Below are 22,686 nucleotides of genomic sequence, written 5' to 3'. Positions count from 1 at the left end.
TGAAGCTGAAGCTTATGTTACCTACCCTCTTGACATATCATGGAAGCGGCTCATTTTTTTTTAATAGTCCATACATGAATAAAACATAAAAAACAAAAGGTTCTAAATAATTTCCATAAATAGGCTAATCATTCCCAAGTTTCATATTTGTTTACCACCTTGTTTTTAAACATTCTTTTTAATGTGCAAAGTGAACTACGTACTTTTAATTCCTCGTCACAACCCTTCTACAGGTTCACCCCTTTAACAGATATACATCTGATCTTTGATGTTTGTCCTTGCTCTTGGTTTTTTAAACATTCTTAATCCCGTTAGTTCATATTGACTCTCCCTTGTTTCAAACAGCCTCTGAATACAGTCAGGAAGCAGGTTACTGTCTACTTTATAGATTATCTGTACGGTTTTATAATCCACGAAATCAAAGAAACACAATTCGTATAGCTTTCTTCTGTAGTAGCTAAACTGGATTAGCATTAGTGCTAGTTTTGTTTGTAAATAACATTTGTGCTCATATACCTTAATTTCTTTGCCTTATTTTGGCATATTATTTAACTGGTTAAGGTTATCTGGCGTTTTTGGTACTTGACCCTATTGACTCTATTAACCCTCATTTATTTTTCCTTAATTCTATTCAACAATGTTCAATGAATCCGTGGACAAAGACATGCATGGTGGTGCTAAATAGATTAGCTTTGTTCAGACATTAATTATCAATGTGTCCATTAGCTGCTGTCACAACTTGTGACATGTTAACACTCTGACTGCAGTTCCCCAATACCTTAACTGTAATTTAAATCTATGAATTCTGTATTGAGTTAACTAAATTCCGATTTAGATTAAAGTAAAGTCAACTCTAAAAATGCATCTAAGGGACACTTCATGTTGCATTGATGTTGGTCCCAGTCTATTGAGTATTTCCCAAATTTATTATTGACTGGGACTTTCTAACCATTCATCTGGTTCATAAGGAATAGTTTACAGTGAATAGTCCAAAGAAAGGAGAAGGGTCTACAGAAAATAGCCTAAATAAAGAAAAAATATGAAGTGTGTGACAATTGTGGGGGTCAGAGTAGAATGGAAAGACTCGTTGCAGACCTATGGTATACCAAGTAGCTCGTTTTTCCTTGTTGATGAAATGATACGACTGTTGATGTTTTTTTGTACAAAAATGCATTCTTTATTTTCCAGCTTTTATATGCATGAAAGTCTAACAAGGGACTATGCCATTTTTACACCTGTGTAATTCTAAATTTAATGTGAATTTTTGATTCGTAGCTGTCCAGCCCTCAGACAAGCAGTGGCTTCACATCAAAAGAACACAGAGGGTTTTCGTTGTGAGATTTATTCAGTATTTTAGTTGCAAGCGTCCCTGATGCGCCTCATGCTCATGAACCTGGTGCTGCTCATGCCCTGGTCCCTGAAGCTCCTGTACTCTCCGGGCCTCAGGTACATCATCTTGCCTCTGAAGTTGGGCTGCTCGTACATCAGCCACTGGCCGTCCATCACCTGGCAGGACATGCAGTCGGACATGCGGTAGCGCTCCATGATGTTGTCGCAGTCGTCCTTCAGCTCATTCATCTGGCCGCTGAAGTTCTCCTTCTCAAAGATCCTTAGCCTGAACTGGCCTCGGTGCTGTTGAGAACATACAAGGATAAAAAAATGTTATTAACTATGAGAGCACCGTTTCAGTGTATTCATACACTGTACATTATTATTCTGAGATTGATCTGGATATTTATATACCATGGGGATTGTGCGGCAAGACCTGATGCAATCGGACATTCCCATCATGCTCATGTAGTCAGCGTACTCGCCCTTCCTCATGAAATACTGGTTTCCCATATAGTTAGGGCGATCGTAAACAATGAAGCAGCCGCTTTCAACCCTGCAGGACTGGCACCTGCTCAGGAAGGAAGTCAGTTCTGGGCAGTCGTTGCTGGTCTCATACTGACGACCCTGGAAGTTCCTGTCCTCGTAGAAAATGATCTGAAAGGAGAAAACTTGAATTTTAGACAACATCCAGCTGAACCGAAATCTAACCTTCCCATGGTTGTCTAATGTAATAATAAATTATAATAATAATAATAATTCAGTTCCACTAAGATACAGTCGATTATTTTTGGTAGGATTGTGCCTGATACGTACTTTCCCCAGCATCTTTGGTTGGTTGTTAGCCAGCACTCAGCGTTGTCTGTCGTGTGTTATGTTGTGCTGAGGGGAAACAGTTACTTTTATAGTTGATCAATGCGGGGGGGAAAAAAAAAGTGTGTAGGCCTTTTATTCTGTGAATCCCTGACCCAGCATCATGCCATAGAAGCCTACTGAGCAGTCAGGATGCTAAAGGGTTATTATGTCACATTGTGCTCTACCTCTTTGGTGTAAATGCATGAACTGTACAATATGCACACATTGTTGTCATCTAAAAATGAAAAGAACCTTCTATGATTGGACAGCTTTTCAGATTGTGTTGGATATTTAACTTCTAAAATAATGTTATGATATGAAATATAATGATAATGATAATTCATATAAAATTATATGTACATATATATATATATATATATATATATATATATATATATATATACATATATATATATATATATATATATATATATATATATATATATATTCCTATATATGTATATTTATATGCATTTATATTTATATGCATTTATATTTATACTTACTTTTCAGATTGTGTTGGATATTTAACTTCTAAAATAATGTTATGATATGAAATATAATGATAATGATAATTCATATAAAATTATATGTACATATACATATATATGTATATATATATATATATATATATACATATATATATATATATATATATATATATATATATTCCTATATATGTATATTTATATGCATTTATATTTATACTTACATTTATTTATACTCTACACAGTATACATATATATGTATAAATATATACACATACATACATATTGACACCACACACATCCATCTATCTATCTATATATCTATATATGTGTGTGTGTCTATATATATATACATATATATATATACGTTGAGAAACCCTTCGTGGAAATATATATGGGTATTGCTAGCAAATTGTGTTCTGTATTTTAAATTTGATCATTAAATCTTAATACCTGTTATTTACATCTTAAATTTTCAACGCAGCCTCTTACTTTTATTATATTACAATATTCATATTTTAGATAAGGGGTAGTAAGAGTCTGTGAAGTTGCTTTCACTTCCAGTGATTTATACATATGGATGTATATATACATATTTACACGTATACAATACATTAGATAAATACGGTGTACAGTTTACTCTGTTAAGTGAACCAGACTCATTTGGTCATTAATGTGTTTCACTTTATCCAAGTGTGACTCGAAGATGTTGTTCAGGGTCATTTTTTGTGATTCATCATGTAATCTTTTTTTATTTTATTTTTGCACATTTGCAGATCAACATTGAACCAATTCATTTCCTAAAGTCATGAATACAGAAAAATATAAGTACATGTTATATGATATATATATATATATATATATATATATATATATATATATATATATATATATATATATACTATGTAATTAACCATTTGTTGAAATGTGTATTTGGCCTTTAAGGGAAATTATCTCATTTGCCATCCACACGAGAATTACAACGAAATATAGATTTTACTGATACTGGAAAAAAGGGGCTTTATGTTCAATATAATAATTACATACACAGTTAAAAGTACTGTAGATCTGAGAGTAAAATCTCTACGTAGACAAGCTGGGGATTCTAATGCGGTTTTATAAGTCAATATTGTTGTTGTGATTTGTATTTGTTGCTTAAACAATTTATTGTATATAAAATTGAAATGTGTTTATCAAATGAATATTTATTCCATAGTGCTGATCACAATCTGTTGCAACACACTGAAGATTTCTTTTTCTTCTTTTCTCATACCTACCAATATGTGTATGTGTAACCATAACCAAGTGGTGCTGTGGAACACAAGTAGAAAAAAAAAAGTGAAGCAAAATTCATCTCAGTGTTGTCATGATTGAATTTCCCCTGCTTGGGATTAATGAAGCTCTATCATTTTATAAAAATCCCTTTTCCCTTTTTCCCCATGAAAACTAACACAAGTTAAGGATTGTGCTCATTAAATGTGCCTGCATTAACAAATGATGCTTTTAAAACCAAGATTGAGAAATTATAAATTCTTTATTGATATAAAATTATTATATCTTTCATTCTATCCAATTTGTTTCTTTAACAAGAGTCCACAATGCGACGGATGGATCCAATTCTCATGTCCATGGGACCCGTTCCCATGTCTCTCATGCTCCTGTACTCTCCGGGCCTCAGGTACATCATCCTGCCTCTGAAGTGGGGCTGCTCGTACAGCAGCCAGTGGCCGTCCATCACGTTGGCGGACTGGCAGTCGGACATGCGGAAGCGATCCTGGATGTTGTCACAGTCGTCCGAGAGCTCGTTCATCTGGCCTCCGAAGTTCTCCTTGTCATAGATTCTCATCCTGAATGGGCCTCTGTGCTGTAAAATGGCACACACACACACACACATATACAGATTTAGGTCTCGATTGTGCTATGATGTTTTGAAATGATTTTCGGATGCTTGTACACTTAGAAATACGCCTGAAAGGATCAGTCAAAAGCGCTATACCATGGGGATCATGCGACAGGAACGGATACAGTCACTCATGCTCATCCCCATCAATCGCTGGTTGTCTGGGTACTCTCCTCTGCGCACCAGCATCTGGTGGCCCATGTAGTTGGGACGCTCATAGACCATGAAGCAGCCGCTCTCCACCCTGCAGGAGTTGCAGCGGCTCAGGTAGGAGGTCAGCTCAGCGCAATCGCTGCTGGTCTCATAGGAACGACCCTGGAAGTTCCTGTCCTCGTAGAAGATGATCTGAAAATATGAGAGAGTCGGCGTGAGCAAGTTCACCTGTCATAGCACATGCAATTAAATACATATTTATTGACAGAACAAGATGGAAACAAAAATGATTTTACTCTGCCCATTTTTAGGTGGTTGGTCCTCTCCCTGATTGTGGTGGTAACTTCCAAAGGCTGAGAACCGCCACTTTTATACCCGCCGTGATAGATACATGATCTGCGAAGCCATTGTTTCAAAAAGCCTGAGTCAGCAGTGCCAAATGCAAGAGCTATAATGTGTGTTAAATCAGTCTGTAAATGGCTATTATTCTAGACAGTATGCATCTGGTGCAGTGCCAACTGCGGCAGCGCTGCCTATGGGGTGCAGGCGGATTAACGCTGCAAATGTATCAGCTGTTCTCTCCGTTGTGGTGTTGAGCATTGTTGTTTAATACATTATCAAATTGTTTATGGATATGTGAGGCTGAAATGATTAGATTCATTTACAAATATCAGATATAATTTCATAATATGCTAAAAAAAAAAAAAGAAAAAAAAAGAAAAAGAAATGTACACCAGCACTGATACACATGCCCAAAGACAAGTGCTAGCAAAGTAGCATTCTAGCTAAAAAACAAAAACAAAAAAACAAAACAGAGCAGTGTACTTTTAAATGTAATTGAAAAATGATTACAATATATGTACATATATATATGTATATATATGTACATATATATACGTATATATATATATATATATGTATATATATATATATATATTATAAACTTTGACAGTAAAACGGGAACTTTCACAACTCTATTTTTAACATGAAATGTTTTCTTTCTAGGTTCCTGTTGCGACAATGATACATTGATTTAAAATGTATCATTCAATTGTTTTTGTTATTCTTTGTGTCTACTTAGCCTCATATGAACGCCGCAAACAGTGTTAAAATTGTTGGCTCTACTTCACACACACACACACATATATGTATATATATATATATATATATATATATATATATATATATATATATATATATATATATATATATATATACACATTAGTGTGACATTTGAGAGTCCTATCACTATGCCTCCAATTGATCGTGTGCCCTGGCTACCTGGCCAAGTGAATATCCCTTTCGCCGACTGGTTAGCATGCATGACTATTACCCAGGAGTCTGGGGTTCGAAGCCCGCCTGGTCCTTCTGTGCCTTGCCATTTAAAAATAAAGTAAATAAGTGTCCCCATCTCCATTAGACTCACTTTTAAAACATCTCCGACTGTCTGTCCTTTGCTTGATAGATAAAGTCTTTCTGAAAGTGAAAGTGAAACAGCTGTGGGCAGGTCCAGTTAAGACCTCTGGGGGACACCAGACAAGAGAGAATCACACGTGGCCTGACTGAAAGGGACCCATTTCAAAGTTATTAAATAAACCAGTCCAATGCCACTTCCCTTCCCTGACCATGCACTGCAATCCAATGTGTAATTACAACGTTATGATCTATTCTATCAATTGCAGCGCCGTGGACAAGAAGTTTAAAAATGGAGAAAGGAGGGGAATCGCCAGCAAGCAACAGATCATTTGAAACCTTGACCAGAGCAAAGTCACCACTGTGGAGGCTGCAGACTGCAGATTGAAACCTTCAAACTGGCATATTCTTAAACTTTAGATAAAAAAAAAAACCCTAACCTGGAAATTGGTCTCAAATTGTTTAAAATGTCAGGTCCAACGGATGGTTTATCTGAATAAAGGCTAAATTTCAATAGACCCACAGAGGACAGGAATGGTTAATAATAGTTATTAAGTAATAATTAAAATCCCAGGACCGACCATTTTAGAATGCAGTCTATGATACAAATCCATTACTTAACACATGGATCAGTATGTTCTATTTAACTGATACATATCAAGTAATTGTTGGTGGATCTTACGAACTTTCGAGAGTAAATGATTAAGACACTATTTCATTATTTTTCGGGTGAGCGTTCAATAGGCTGACTTTAGTTTGGAACCCACAATCACGTTCTGACATTACTGTGCCTCAAAAGTAGGTTTTTACTTGATGCTGGTGAGTTAGCATGAGCTGTTTCAGAAAATCAAGGGAAATGCTGAGCATGGCTTATTATCAGATATGGATACAGACAACTTCCTGCATTTTCTTCTATGCTGTTTACTTCTGGGCTTAACCAAGGGAGGGTTTTGTAACAGTGTTGACCAAAATTCTACTGGCTTTGGGCTAGGCCTCCATCTTTAAATAAAAAATGAAAATGTTCCACCAGCCCTTCTAAGTATAGACAATAATAAACAAATATGTGATTATTCATGATTTTAACAAATGGAAATAAACTTCCTGGAATTCTTGGCTAAAGAAAGTCCTGCATCAGAAAAGAAATTATTTTAACTATCGACTTTCTCTTTCAGGAATAATGGACTTTATCTCCATTATTCCTGAACTTTTCAGCAGGCCCCACACAGAGTGCCAGTCGTACTGAATCTGTGCCAGCTATGGTCGCCTATTGCATCTATTAAATATTGGAAACATGCATATTTCCACCCTCAGTGACACTGGGAGCTACAACCCAGCAATGACCAAAAATAAATAGAAGACCCATCACTCCAAGAAATTCTGATTACAAATGACTAATTACAAAATTTTCACAGTTCATCTTTAAAACGGGATATCAAATTCAAGTTTCCCTGTTAGGAGATCAATTCACAATAATATTAGATTGGTAGTGGACATCAATGAATACGGAGACCAAATAAATGATAAGGAATTTCAGGTCTGTCCCATTAAACAATATTCATTTATTTTAGTTATGAAAACCTTTGCAACATACCTCAAAATTGTGAAGACATTAATAAATTCAAAAATTAAAAATATTTTTTATAATATTTGACAACGTTTGATGAAAAACGAGCAATGAGCAATATTTTTCCCTGCAAAGAACTGCTTACACCACATTTTGGCATTTATGATGATATGTAAATGCCAAATTCCAACTTCACTTTGTGAAAATGAAATTGACAGGGACCACACCTCACATATTTTTCATATGAAATATAGTCCATGATTGTCGGCTTGATTTATGTAGTTAAACTTGGTCCAATTTTGCTAAACCAAAAATGGCAATCTTATTTTTTTTTTCCTACTGTCAAATATGATTTTTGCATGCCCTTTTTATTTCATCTGCAATTATTAATATAGATCTGATTAATTAATTGATTTAGAAAGAGATAGAACAACAAGATTGGACAATAATCTGACAATTTAGGTAACGGGATATGCAGCATCTTTGACGTCCTGGAACTGGATGTGATCTGAGTGCTTGGATTCAACACACATTTCTTGTAAAGTCTGATCTTTAACACAATAGGCTCCCTTCAACTCTTTGTTTGGCCAAGGCTTTCCTTTTAAGAGTAGTTTATTTGACTCCAGATTATCAATGGAAACCATTTGTTCGAAGACAAATTGCTGTGAATGTGTTTTTCAATGTCTTGCTTGTAGTAAACTTCTTCCCATGAAACGATATTCACCAATAAACTCCAAAGACTCAATATCGTTGACCCTTGAATTGTGTTTTTAGGTTTAGTGATGTTATTGACACTTGCTTGAATCAGGTGAGCAACTTGAGGTTCAGTATTTTGCTCAAAGTTGCTTTGATATATTTTTCTTGCATTATTTAGGCAGATTATATTTTCTCATGTCTGCAATTCTTACAAAAACGTATGCGTGACTTGTCTGGCCTGAGGCGCTTGTACGTGCTTCAAAGATCTAGCATGCAGATTTTCAGAACAGATTTAAATCAAAGTGAAATGAGAAGAAAATGCAGTGTGACATAACCTTCTTTATTTGATTCAACAGGAATCCATTATTCGTCTGACAGAGCTGAGCCTCATGCCGCTGTATCCCATGTCTTTAATGCTCTTGTACTCTCCGGGCCTCAGGTACATCATCCTGCCTCTGAAGTGGGGCTGCTCGTACATCAGCCAGTGGCCGTCCATCACGTTGCACGACTGGCAGTCGGAAATGCGGTAGCGGTCCTGGATGTTGTCACAGTCGTCCATTAGCTCTTGACTCTGGCCCTGAAAGTTCTCCCTCTCGTAGATCTTGAGTCTGTAGGAGCCTCCATGCTGTAGAGAAAAGGTACAAACATTGGAATACAGTTTTCCTTTTCTTTGTGTTGGAAAATGTAAAACTCTAAAGTAAAAAAAATATTTTACTTTGATAGATTTTCACACCCTTACAGCTCAGCCAAATAAATTAACAAAACAATAGTGTTCCATAATAATTAGATGTTTTGTTGGAATTGTATTATCGAACGCTATGCATTTTGGTGCTTACTAATATTTTATATACATACTTGAGGAATCAGACGGCAGGATCGGATGGAGTCACTCATGCCAAAAGACCCATAGTCAGAGTACTCTCCCCTTCTCAGGAAATACTGGTTTCCCATGAAGTTGGGCCGGTCGTAGACCATGAAACAGCCGCTCTCCACCCTGCAGGAAGCGCACCTGCTCAGGTAGGCCGACATATCAGAGCAGTCGCTCACGCACTCATAGGAGCGACCCTGGAAGTTCCTGTCCTCATAAAAGATGATCTGTTGAAAATGAGAAACAAACAAACAAAAACTTCAAACCATGCAAATAGATGAGGAGCAATGTTTCATTTTGTCTATTTGAAAAAGTGTTATCTAAGACTGACACATCTTCTGTTCAGCTCTTCTACTCTTTCACATACATTTCTGATCGACTGTCTGTTTACCTTGCCCATGTCTGATGATCGGTGCATGTGGGAATCTGTCCAACATCCTGCAGCTGTCAGCCGGCTTTTATACTTTATGGGCTCTATAACAGGGTTTTGTCATTTAAATTACCTGGAAGTTGATGAACAAGCAGCTCTGCGATCACTGTTAATTTTATTTGTGCCATCATGATACAGAACAAAGGCAGGGGAAATGGGTGGAAGACTCAGAGAGGAGGAAGAGAGGAGGAAAATACTTGCATGGTGCAAAAAAAAAAAGTGATATTGTTTTAATAATGACTGCATTTTTTTTTAAAAGTGTTTTCAGTCCTTGAATTCTTAGTTAAATTAAATGTTTAATTAATGACCTAATGATCAATGATTAACCAATTGTGGAATACTAGTGTGTTGTGCTTATTGCATGTGCTTTTCTGTTATTTTTGTTGTTTTGTTTGTTTTGTTTCAGACAGATGTGGGTATGTTTTTATTTAACATATAAGTATATGAACATCTGCGAACTTGGAGTAGAAGCTGATTGTTCCCTCTAAAAAGTGCTTATAATTACAATGAATAGTGTGGTGGTGCAACAAAAAGTCAAACTGTGTTTGATGTGGAAGTTTTGCAGAACTTTACTGTGGCAACACAGCGGCTGCTGACACAACCAACATTTCTTTTCACCCAGCCAAATCCAAAGAACTTACAATATGGTTATTTGCACTTGGCATGTTTTGTAAATCCAAAAACGTGCTACTGTTATTGCTGTGCCCCTTCTTTTCTTCTCATCTAAAGCCATGACTACTGCCACACATCGACACTGAGAAAGGATAAACCTCCGCCTTGAGGGAAGCAGCTCAAACCTTGAAAGCTGAAAGCTCAGAAATGGTGCTAATGGTCAGAGATGATGGACTAAGCCCTTAAAATGAGCCTCCTCTTGTAAAAAAAAAAAAAAAAAAAAAAACTCTTATGAAAAAGCTGTGCAAGGGTTTGAACCCCAGAGATCTTAGAAGCAGTTTTGCCATCTTCTCCAAGCTGTCCTTATTTTTCCAGACTGAGATTATTCAAACCAGGAAATGACACTAAACAGAAGAACAGATTCAATATAAAACATCCTCAGTCCTGTCAGTCTGTTCTGTCTCTGAGTGTGTACAGACGCTGTAGGTCCAAATCGGCGATTCAACCATTGGTTGTTTGCATATGGAGCGGTCACAGGCCATGGGTCCTCCAACAGGATAATGACCCAAAACCATGCAGCAAAAAACACTCAGGGATGGCTAAGAACAAAACATTGGACTATTTCTGAAGTGGCCATCTATGAGCCCTGATGATCCCAATGAACATTTGGAAAGAGCTGAAATATCCAGTCTGGAGAAGACACCCTTCAAACCTGAGACAACTGGGGCAGTTTGCTAAAGAGGAGTGGGCCAAAATACCTGTCGACAGGTGCAGAAGTCTCATGGAGAGTTACAGAAATTGCCCAACCACACCACGCGTGCTCACTTGACCGAACCACACTGCAATCGATCACAGCAAACCAGTAAGTGTCACACATGGACTGCAAATAAGACAATAAGACAGTTACTGTTGGCTTAGCATGCAAGTGCATTCAAGAGGTGCCCTCCTGTTAAAGTCCCAGTGATTGTCACATCCCGAAAGATGCAAAATTTGTCCTCCGCATTTGACCCATCCCCTGAGGGAGCGGTCGGCAGCTGCAGTGCTGCGCCCTGGCATTGGGTGATCTAACCCCTCAATTCCAACCCCTAATGCTGAGTGCCAAGAAGGGAGGCAATGGGTACCATTTTTACAGTCTTTGGTATGACTCAGCTGGTGATCGAACCCACAACCTACCAGTCTCGGGGCGGACACCCTACCACTAGACCACTGAGCCGGTTGCCTACTTCAGCTACAACTTCACTTCTCAACTTAAGAGCTATGAATGATTTTGTGATTAAGTAATTGCATACTAAAAAGAAAAGATAGCAAAACCAAATATTAAGAAAAAAAACAATTAACTATTACTATTACTATTATAAAACAATTTAAAAAAAACCCCTCAAGCTAAACCACTCAAAAAAAGAGAAGATGAGACAGAAGGGACCAAGTCCTACAATTAATAGATAATGAATAAAGGCAACCAAACCAGTATTCACTCTCCAGAGCTGCATTTAACAAAAAGAGGGGTAAGAGAACACAGACCAGGTGTGTCTCTGACTGTGCCAGTGGACCTGCTGAGTCACAGGGCAGAAGGAGGTGGGGAGTGTCACACACACACTGAGCCCACTCTCCCTACCACATACAGCCAACCATCTTCGGTGCTCCATCTCCCTTGCCCACCTCCACAGTCAGGTCCCAATTTTCTTATGGCTTGACAAATATCAAAATGCCTCCACCATTTATTGTGCCTTTCAGGCTTTGTATGGTTGCAAGGTCCTAGGATACACCAAAATTAGTCGCATATTTCATATGGGTAAAAGTCAAGAGTTGCGTTTTGTCCTTAATGTCGTCACTTTTGTCAAGTGCAAGCAAGATCAACTTTGAATATTTCTCTTGTAACTGGTTGTGTACATTTGATCCCATCTGTTCAATTGTCTGTGTAATTGTTCTTGCCAAAAACGTATTAGACACAAACTGTCTTTCGTGTTGGGGCACACCCCATCTTTGATTGCAGTCACAGGTGGAGATTCCTAGTTTTCCTTTTAGGAGAATCAGGGATGTGATTTTAACATTTAATAAAAGCAGACATCAGACTAGCATCAGAGATTTAGCAATACATTTAGAGATTAAATAATAAAGAAAATCCATCCGTTTTCTATACATAAGCAGATAGACCACCCCACGGAGCATAGCCAGATAGCCGGGCAGCGACAACCAGAGACACTAACTGTAAGAAATACAAGAAAGGAGGAGTAAAAAACTAAACAAAGCAACACTACCCATCATTTGTCCCTGGTCAAACTACCTTCCCCACCACAGTGAAGCCCAGGGTGCTACAGGAGGCCCACCAGCTGCTGGCAGAGGGCCCTCAGGCAGAGGCGGGGCGGAAGACACACCACCCAGGTGCGCAGGAGTGGCAACCCCCAGTTGCGCACGCTTACCACGGCCGAGCGGCCCCCCCTAGTGCGATCCAGCACCGGTCCCTGGACACAGGCACAGCCCAGCACCAAAACAGCAGAGGCCGAAGGTCAAGACGAATTGTCTCATCAGACCTTTGACCATGCTCGACACTTGGGTGGAGAGTTGGATCACATGGCGAGCAATGAGTATGCCGTAGACTTGGCTTCTCTTAAACTCCCACGTCTGGCAGAGTTTCAACTGTATCTCAAGGACAGTGGGGAATATAGAGTCCTTATACGTCTTGTTCCACAAAGCCATTGTTCAGGTGGCTAGCTTATAACAGTAAGGTCTTTGGGTCTGGTCGGCAAGCCTCGCACCTGCAGGTTGACAACTGAGGTCAGGGGAGCCGCCGAACTGAAGAGAGAGACCTGCAGGGCTTACCTGTCCTGTAAGACTCCACAGGCTGCCGACAATTACTGGAAGGCTAAGCATTTCGCAGCAGTAGCAAAACATGGGAGTGGGAGGAGTTCTGGGTGCCAGGGTGGAGGGCATCTAGTTTCTGGAGCAGAAGTTGCTGAGGCAGTTCAACAGCTCTGCGGCAGTGGAGCCCTTGGGATAGATGAAATCAGTCCTGGCTACCCCAGGGCTCTGGATGTTATAAGGCAGTCCTGGTTGACTCGTCAATGGAACAGTACGTGGACATCGGGAGTGGTACCACTGGAGTGGCAGACAAGGGTGGTGGTTCCCATCTGTAAGAAGGGGGAGAGGAGGGTGTTTATGAACTATCGAGTGATCATTTTCCCCTGCCGTCCTGGTAAAGTCTACTCCATGGTGCTGATGAGGACGGTCTGGTCAATTGGTGAACCTCAGATAAAGGAAGAGCAGTGCAGTTTTTGTCCTGGCCATGGAAGAGTGGACACGTTCTTCAGGGCTATTCAGGTATTCAGGGCTCTGGTTGGCACATAGGCGACTGCCCAACCAGTCCACAAGTGTTTTTTGTACTTGGAGAAGGCTTATGATTGTATGCAGCGAGGGACCCTGTGGGGGAAACTTTGGGAGTATGAGGTAAATGACCATTCAGACGGAGAGTGTCTGGTATGTGTGGCTGGTAGTAAGTCAGACTCATTTCCGGTGGGGGTTGGCCTCCACCAGGGATCCCCTGCCCCACCTTGGCTGTTTGCAAACTATGTGGTCCTTTTGGCTTCATCATGCACGGACCTGCAACTCTCACTGGAGAAGATGAGGATTAGCCCCTCCAAAACTGAGGCCATGGTACTCTGCTGGAAAAGGGTTGAGTGCTCACTCCAGGTTTGGAGGGAAGTGCTATCCCAGGTGGAGGAGTTCAAGTATTTTCGCGGCTTATTCAAGAGTGGGGGTCATATAGTGAGGAAGCTGTATAGGGAACATTATTGGAAGTGATGCAGATGCTAAATCAATCCGTCAAGGCGAAAAGGAAGCTGAGCGAAGTGGGTCCACGCCTCAGAAACAACCTCTAGCTGTAGGGACATGGAATGTCACCTCACTGGGGTGAAGGAGCTTGAACTTGTGCGGTAGGTTGATATAGTCGGGCTCACCTGGACTACTGGAACCCAGCTCCTCGAAAGTGGCTGGACTCTTTGGCGTTGCACACGATGGGCCTGCTTATTGCCCCACAGTTCAGGCGCCTTGTGTTGCAGTTCACCCTTGTGAACAAGAGGGTCGCATCTGTGTGCCTTCAGGTCAAGGACAGGTCTTTTACTGTGATTTTGGCCTATGTTAGAATAGTAGTACAGATACTTTTTGGAATCCCTGGGACAGGTGCTGGATGGTGCTCTGACACACCATTTTTAAATAAATTTTACAGGTTGGAACTGGAAAAACTGTAAACAAAGTAGGAACTTGGAAAAATACGTACATGTCTCAAGTTAATTAATTAATGGGCTTCATTATATACTGTATCCGCTCTTGGTCAGTCTGCGGCGTCATCAGCCACATCTTCAAGGTATAGCCATGGTCACCCCAGGTTGATTTAACAATTACATTACGTGCAAAATGTATTACTGGCTTCCATTGAGTAATTTTACATTTCACGAACATGGATCGCACCACAAATGCCACAGTATGCCAGTAAAAATCAAGTCATTAAGGATGAATGAATCATCCATTGAACCAGCCACCTCGCCACAATATTAATCAGTTGCATGCTTGCACCACAGGTGATCTGTCACTGATTGAACAAAATGCTTATGGCTGGCGTAAACATTCAACAACACAATATTCATCATGTGACGGCGCCTCTTGATCTTTAGTCTCTTTCTTTCGTGTCTCTCTATTTGTCACGCCCTCCAATAGTGACAATTCTGCCGTCGTTAGTGTTGTTTTCTACATCTGTGTGTGCGTGCTCTTATACCCGTCAGTCTAATTGAATGTGGTCATTTTTCACAATAGCCTATTTGATACGATTTCAGTAATCGTTTCCAAACACCACCAGTGAGCATCGCCAACGAACCGAGTGTAGAAACGTATACGTGAGTACGTCAGCTAGGAAGTTGACATGAAGCACGACACATTTCCGCAGTCTTGTCACTTTTTCTACATCTCAACGTGAACATTGAAAACGGGTGTGCGGCGAGTTTCTGTGCGAACGTACCTTTTGTACATGAAGCCCCTGGACATTGTAGCTTTTACCTCTCCAAGGACACGGCTGATCACTTTATGAGAGAAAGAGAAATTAACCGAAAGGAAAAAAAATTGGCTTGTATAAAAGAAGGAAAAAAAAATAGAAGGACCCAAACTTAGTAACCGAGTAATTTGTCAAAAGCCTTTTATATATCCGTATTTTAAAAGTAAGTTTGACACGATGGTGCAGTGGTTAGCACTGTCGGCTCACAGCAAGAGGGTTGTGGGTTCGATCTCAAGCCTGGGGCCTTTATTTGTGCAGTTTGCATGTTCACCCTGTGTCTGCATAGGATCTCTGCGGGTACTCTGACTTCCTCCACAGCCCAAAAACATGCATGTGAGGTGAATTGGGAACTCTAAATTGTAAATAGGTGTGTGAGTCTGAATGGGTGTATGTTTGTTTGTCTTTCAATGTGGCCCTGCGATGAACTGGCGACTTGTCCGGAGTGCAACCCTGCCTTCACCCCATGACACCTGGGATAGCCTTCAGCAGAACCCCGTGACCCTGAGTGCAGGAGTAAGCGGGTTTAGAAGATGGATGGATGGAAGTTTAGTTGAGATACAATTTGACTAATTATTCCCTTTTCAAAATAAGGGCTGTCTTATGACACAGCTCTCATCAAACAAGGGTCACATAGCTCAGCAAAACCAGTGGACAAAACATTGCAGCTGGCTGATGACTCAGTGGGATTTGCTCTTAAAAGCCTGAAGTATGCCGTTTGTGCTGACACTCAGATTGCTGAAACAATGTTGTGACCCTAGCAACACAAAGGATGCCAAACCAGCACGTTCTCTCAACTGTTGTTATTCAGCTCGAACCCTGATTGTTGAACACAAACCCCAGTTTTCAGCGAGTGACAGGAGAAAGAAAAAGAAGGCAAATTACTTCAGAGGCAGCTGTATTTCATATTGAGCAGCTTTGCACCCTCTGTTGGAAGATGATTGTAGTTACAGTTGTGGGGCTTTTTTTTTTTTTTACGCTTCATAAATACATGCATCAATGCAGTGTACATTTTTCCCTCTACAGCATGAGTATTTCTTTAAAAAAAATATTCTGTAAAAGTATTTACACGAACTAATTATTTAATCATTCATTACAGTTAGTCGAATTATAAAGCCTAACTGACTAAATAGTGAAATTCCCTCTTGATATAAACAACAGTAATAATTTTAAAGATCAAATTATATTATTTAGAGCAACTTTTTTCACATTTGCATTGATCATTACTTGTGTGTTACCCAATTTCCTGAAAGTCCATTGGGCCAGATCCACATTTTGGCAGAAAACCAAACTCATTGGAAAATATTTTAATTTATTATTTCACGCAAAATGACTCCTTCTTTTATGCAAATAAGCCTAATTAGAAACAGCACCCTATCCACAAATGTTTTGAAATTGACTTCCACATGAAGTTTGACAGGTGTATAAATGCCACCTTTGATTTGCTTTTCTCCCTTTATTTCTCCCTTTATTTCTTTTCTACAGTAAAAATTGTGATGCATACTTACATAGAAAATAGTTCTGAACAGTATGCAAGAAAATGGGCAGATGCTAATTAATTCACAGGCTGGTAGAGGCTGCAGTATTTTGGCACCCCCTGTTCTTCAACATTTTTTTAAATAAATAAAATCTTAAATACCATGCGCCCTCCTGTGGACAGTTGTATGTAATTTTGTTTTATGCACCACTGACATCACAGCCACAGGCTAAACCTCCTGGAGCTGTGGCTTTACAGACAACTGTAAGATATGTATTGATTCACAATATTGGCTGATAGCTGGACGGAAGCGTAGGGTCTTTGTCAGGCTTGAGTACAAGGCTGATGTTAGCAGAGGTCACGTTTGAAGAAAGCAGGCCAGTATTCAGGATTTCTATTGCCATTTTGGAGTAGGTAGGACCAATATTTGGCCAAAGGGGGCGATAATTTTGGTAGGTTAATGATGATTCTAAAGTTTTGATATTGTTGACTAATTCTGACTCCGACGCTTGCTCCGTATCTTTCTTGTGGCATGAATTCGATATTAATTTTTGCCATGCATTACAGTTTTAGCTGCCTGCCATATAACACAAATGGGGGTTTCAGGAAAGTTGTTAATTTGTAAAGACATTGTCCACACCTTGTTGAAGAATTTAAAAAAAATATATATATTATTTTTTAAATCTGGGTCTATGAGTAACGACGTATTAAGCCTCCAGTTCAAAGTCGGCGCGTGATCGCTGATGGTGATGGAGTGAAACTGGGTATCGCAGAGAGTGTGAGAGTGACAAGAAGAAAACATGATAGAAGGATGAATCGTCAACATTTGAGCCATGCCATATATACCGGCGCTACTATATATAGAGTCACCAACCTTTTAAAAATCTGAGAGCTACTCTGTGGGACCTGAGTCATATGAAGGGCAATCAGTTTGCTGCACTCTCCTGAAATAACACGTTATCCTTTTATATATTATTATTATTTATGATACTGACCTATGTGACTGACCACGTTAAGGAGTTGTCAACAATTATCATCAATGACAAGGTTGGATAAAATTTAATTTTAAACGCAGCTCAACTCAACGAGTCGTGCTATTTTTCAAACAGGCCTGCGGGGGGGGGGGGGGGGGGGGCGACTCATGTGGTCCTTGGGGGCTACCTGGTGTCCAAGAGCACCATGTTGGTGACCCCTGGTCTAGATTGAAATATAGCCAAGATAGCGACACCTTGTTGGTTCGAGTTATAACTCGCTTAGTAATTGTTTGGAAAATTGGCTGATTTGATTTTGTGCTATGTTCTTTTTGCCAAGTGAGCTATCTATAGATACCTATGGATGGTGTGTGTGTGTGTGTGTGTGTGTGTGTGTGTGCACGCGCGTGTACGTGTGTATGTGTGTAAAGATAGACGCCGCTGGCACAGACTGAAGGTCACAGGAAGTATCAATGACAGGAAGTAAGTTGCTGCCAGGTTCAGGCCAGGTTACCAGCATAATGAATGGCCATGCAGAGTGACATCTGGCCCGTCCTAAATGAGGAAGAGCACTCAAAAACACATAAACGGCCCAGCTGCTTTAATCCCCTAAACCTGGCTTCAAAGGCAGGCTCGTCGAACAGCATGTCACAGCCTCGATACGTAGAAATCCTGTTGAATTAATAGTAATTAGTGCGCTTGTCTTCGTAAAAGTGAAACCTGCTTATAAACACTTTGAATGAATGACATATGCTAATTGCGATCTCTAATCTATTTATTTTTTTCATTGCGCAAAGACATTTTCTGAATCATACGGTGCATATTAAGTGTCAAGAGTCAACATCAACAACAGTCTTCATCACACATCAGACCGCGGGGCAACATGTCAGATATTGTAACTGCTAGACTTTTCAGTGGCACACAGTGGATTTGTTCAATGCCAGCCTGCAGAAGAGTGCTCCAAGGCAGATTCAGTGACATGAAACACCGCATGCGATGTTTTGGAAAGCGCCGAGGTCACTCGTGTCACTTTTAAGCCCCAGAACTATGTACAATGCAGGGCAGACTGTCCATATTGTATTAAAACCATAAACAGAAAATGTTTTGTTTTGTTTCTTTCAAATGCGACAGAGGCTCTTTAGGCAACAAACAACTTTCTCCTTTTAATTCGTCCTAGTTTTATTTTTTTACTTGTGATTTGTAACTTCCGTGTTTTGTTTCTGTTGCGTGGACCAAGTCTTTTATATTATGCTCTTTTGTTGTCTATATAGAATTAAAGTTCTTCTCCTGCAAATGCACAGTGCATCCATGGTGCCAGAATCACTTTATCGGCTACATGAAACTGCAGAGGAATATACATGGCCAGCATTTGATGATACTATTCTATGATATTCAAGCCTATTTGGATGGGCATTGAATTGGCATGGCCCAATTGCATAAAAAAAAATAGAACACAATCTACATGGGTTAGATGCTGAGATTTTCCTTTGGGTTTTATTTTTTGGAGGTTCTGTAAATAACAATTCTGTAATCTGTAGTTCTAGATAGTATCTAATTGTATATAATAATCCTAAGTATGTTATGATCTGCAATACATAGATAAAATAAACATGTCCCAAACTAATAGAATGGATCTGAAAACTACAAGTACAGAATCCTAAAATTTGAAGATAGTGTCTTAAAATAATTACATGAAAATAGTTCCAGTCGTGCACAAGCAATGTGAGAATGCTTTAGAAAAAAACAGATTCATTGATTCATTTGTTCAATGTATGCTAACTGTCTTTGTTGTTCATGATACACCATTTTTATGGTTTTGTTGTGACCAATAAAAGCCTGCCGTCTGTTGAGCACTTTCCGCAGAAGCAGATAATTTAATTACAGAATGACAGAGAAATCAGATGAGCCGTCAGTTTGCCGTCACTGGTTAAGATCACGTTCAATTTGATGTCCAAGTGAGTCCTTGGTCACAATTTGCTGCTCACCATCTCCTTTACATGAGCCACATGCTGGAGGAGCTTCTCTGTCGGCCCTGCCACTTCTTGTCGTATCGAAGAAAACGTGCCAATCAGTGCAATCTCAGAAACAATTGAATTTCCTCAGGCAGAGCGAATACGACACAGCTATGGTTGAGCTCAACTCGCAGACACAGTATTTCTTCAGCCTGAGCCAAAGCTCATGCACGTTATCTGTTTGGTGCTGTTTGATATATTTTAGGGAACCGTTTGGGGAGGAAAAAGTGGCTCTAAATTTTTTTTCAAATCTAGAAATTGTCTCATACAAATCTGATGATATTTTAACAGTCACTACTTTTGTCAGCTGAAGCACTTCCTAACTATGTAAAGTTGAAAACAGCATGGACCAAGTATACGAAACACCTTGTTATCAAATATTAAAATAAAATAAAAATAAAAATCCCTGCCTGTCAAATTAAAAAACTGTATTGTACTGATGAATTGCTCTCTCAGTTTAAAAATCTGCACCCTCACTAGCTAATATAGTCATTCACTAATGATATCCTTTCTTGGGCAGAAGGAGGATACAGTGTATTTCTCTATGGTCCCAATGTAGTTTCCTTGTCCAAACAAACAGCACTCTAGCGAGGCCGCTACTTACTTACTAGTTTACATAGCTGTTAACTAGTAAGTGATGAAAATTATTATCTCATATTTAATATTTCATTCTTTTATTCTCATTATTTTTCAAATAATCGCAATCTGTCAGCGAATAGTAGTAGTAATGTGTCTTTTTGCTAGAAGTCAGGTCTTCAGCTTGTAAGTAACTCCCATATATAACCAGAGCGGGCGGCTGCTGCGCTAGCTAAGACGTTGCACTGCAACTGCTGTCCAAACGAATGAGCATGTGTCTCAGTGGGGTCAGGCTTTGAAGGTGGCATTTGAAAGCAGCAATAAACAGTTGTGCGTGCTTCACCATCACCGTTTCGCAACACTAAAACGAGCACGTACACTGAAGACAGGGTTGCACACGGCAATGTCTGCGAGTTCAAGCCAGCGCCAGATAGTCCTTCAAAAAGAAACCAGATCAAACTCTCCAACCTAGCAATGAAAACAGAAGCAAAACAGCCCAATACCAGAAACTAAGCGTGCAGATTCCTTTCCTTTTGCAGTAAATGAACCACAGGCTTCAGGACAACACAGGAGGTTTTAGGGGGCACATATCAGAAAACTATCAAATCCAGAACTGGTTTTCACAGAAATTCAGGCAAAGTCATAATAATTACGCTGCAAAACATTCACAATCAGCTCCGTGTTCTTCTACTTTTTCAAAAGTTTCTTGTAAACAGAGGATTGCGCACATTAGGTAGCTACAGCATCGGCCTGTGATGATTATTTCTGTACCATCAGATGCCAACACTTTATTAAGAGTGTGAGCATATTTGTTTCTAAAACTGCTATTTGCCTGCATATCTGTATTATGATGGCAATGCATCTTCAAGTGTAGCCTCTTCCTCACCTCATTGCTACTTCCTGCCTCTTCACTGTCCTCCTCCGGCCTCCATTTGTCCTCTGTCTTCTTCCCTAATCCTTCATGTAATAGCATCTTCTAATTCCTAAATTCTTTTAAATTTCCATTTTTTTTCACACGAATATAATCCCTAAAATTTCCCTTCCTACTGGTCATGATGGGTCAGTAAATAAGATGTAATCTTAGTTAAATCAAGCAGTCATACATTTGAACTGATACAATGAATCAGCTTGGATTTCAGTTGTTCAACCAGATTAAACTACTGTATCCCTGACTGTAAGGCAGAGCCTATCACATAAGCTAATAGGCAAAAGCTTAACTGAACCACAGCTGAAAACACTATTAAAATGAATTACTGTACTCTCTATTCCATGTTAGAAGTAACTGAATACATTTGCTAAAGCATTGCACTAAAACATAAAATAAGTAAAATTCTGTTTGTGCGTGTGTGTAGTGTTTTTTGTCCTTTACGTTAAACAAAAACTAAAACTAGTGACATCAGGACAACAACAAAAGTGCATTCACTAGGTCACTTTTGTCAATGGTCTGTAGGGCAAAAGAACCATTTTTGAGTCCTGTCATTTGCTTTTATTATTGCGAAACAAAATATTTCCCTTTTGGCAATCTCTGTGTTTTCCTCTGTGTCCCCTCCAGAGGCTTATGTTGACTTTTCAATGGCCACGGAGCGGAGGATCAAAAACAGCAGAATGACTGTTGAGTGACAGATGGTGGGGTTAAGTCTCTTTTTCTGAGTATCCAGCGGGCGACGCTGCGAGGGCCCGTGTTTCCACTCGAAGGCATCAGTGCTGCTTTGATCTCTGTCGTGGCGCGGCCTAAAAGCAAGATGACATTTTTATGGCTGCATATGCAGAGAAAAACACTTCAAAAATGAAGAGGATGATTCAGATTCAGCCCTGGGTTGGCAAAAGAGACACATTTTACATGCCCATTTTAAAGAGACAGTTGGTGGAACATATTCATTTGCTCCTGCTAGCAATTGGCACAATACTAGCGTTTAAAGATAGCATAATTGTTACTGATATTTATCAACACCAACAGTCTACATGTATAAAAAAATGCGTAATTGAGATGACTATTAGATATCTATCTATCTATCTATCTATCTATCTATCTATCTATCTATCTATGTCATGGCGATCGTTGTCGTTTCTTGCTGCATTTCTATTGGTTGGTTTGTAGTTGTTGGTCATAAGGCTACCACTTGCTGAGGCTGTCGAGCCAAATCATCGTAGAATTTCGGACACTGTATTGCAGTGTTGCGTGAATAAGACGAGTTCGGGTAGAGAAAGACAGTGAGAGACGCGCCGATGTGGTTGTCGCCCTACACCTTCTCAAGCTCTCATTGTATCTGAGAGTAAAACTGTCAGGCGCCACGAAGACATTCA

General features: G+C 39.6%; 2 protein-coding genes and 1 pseudogene across 2 annotated transcripts; all 3 read right to left on the bottom strand.

Moving 5' to 3' along the window:
- Positions 1 to 1,169: 1,169 nt before the first annotated feature.
- On the bottom strand, positions 1,170 to 2,215 carry LOC142891344 (gamma-crystallin M3-like). The gene is made up of 3 exons (XM_076030804.1): positions 2,146 to 2,215; positions 1,744 to 1,986; positions 1,170 to 1,632 (listed from the first exon to the last, which is right to left on the bottom strand). The coding sequence occupies exons 1-3, from the start codon at positions 2,155 to 2,157 to the stop codon at positions 1,354 to 1,356; spliced, it is 534 nt and encodes a 177-aa protein (XP_075886919.1). The 5' UTR covers positions 2,158 to 2,215; the 3' UTR covers positions 1,170 to 1,353.
- A 2,039-nt stretch (positions 2,216 to 4,254) lies between these two features.
- LOC142891542 (gamma-crystallin M3-like) lies at positions 4,255 to 5,133 on the bottom strand. The gene is made up of 3 exons (XM_076031183.1): positions 5,101 to 5,133; positions 4,669 to 4,953; positions 4,255 to 4,536 (listed from the first exon to the last, which is right to left on the bottom strand). The coding sequence occupies exons 1-3, from the start codon at positions 5,131 to 5,133 to the stop codon at positions 4,255 to 4,257; spliced, it is 600 nt and encodes a 199-aa protein (XP_075887298.1).
- Positions 5,134 to 8,747: 3,614 nt separating this feature from the next.
- On the bottom strand, positions 8,748 to 9,827 carry LOC142891343 (gamma-crystallin M3-like; annotated as a pseudogene).
- Positions 9,828 to 22,686: the final 12,859 nt, after the last annotated feature.

Source organism: Nelusetta ayraudi, unplaced genomic scaffold, assembly GCF_046127955.1.
Source record: "Nelusetta ayraudi isolate G7.1 ecotype Tasmania unplaced genomic scaffold, CSIRO-AGI_Nayr_v1 ptg000031l, whole genome shotgun sequence".
Taxonomy (NCBI): Eukaryota; Metazoa; Chordata; class Actinopteri; order Tetraodontiformes; family Monacanthidae; genus Nelusetta; species Nelusetta ayraudi.
Note: the sequence above shows the minus strand (reverse complement) of the source record. Positions and strands in the feature narration are given on the sequence as shown.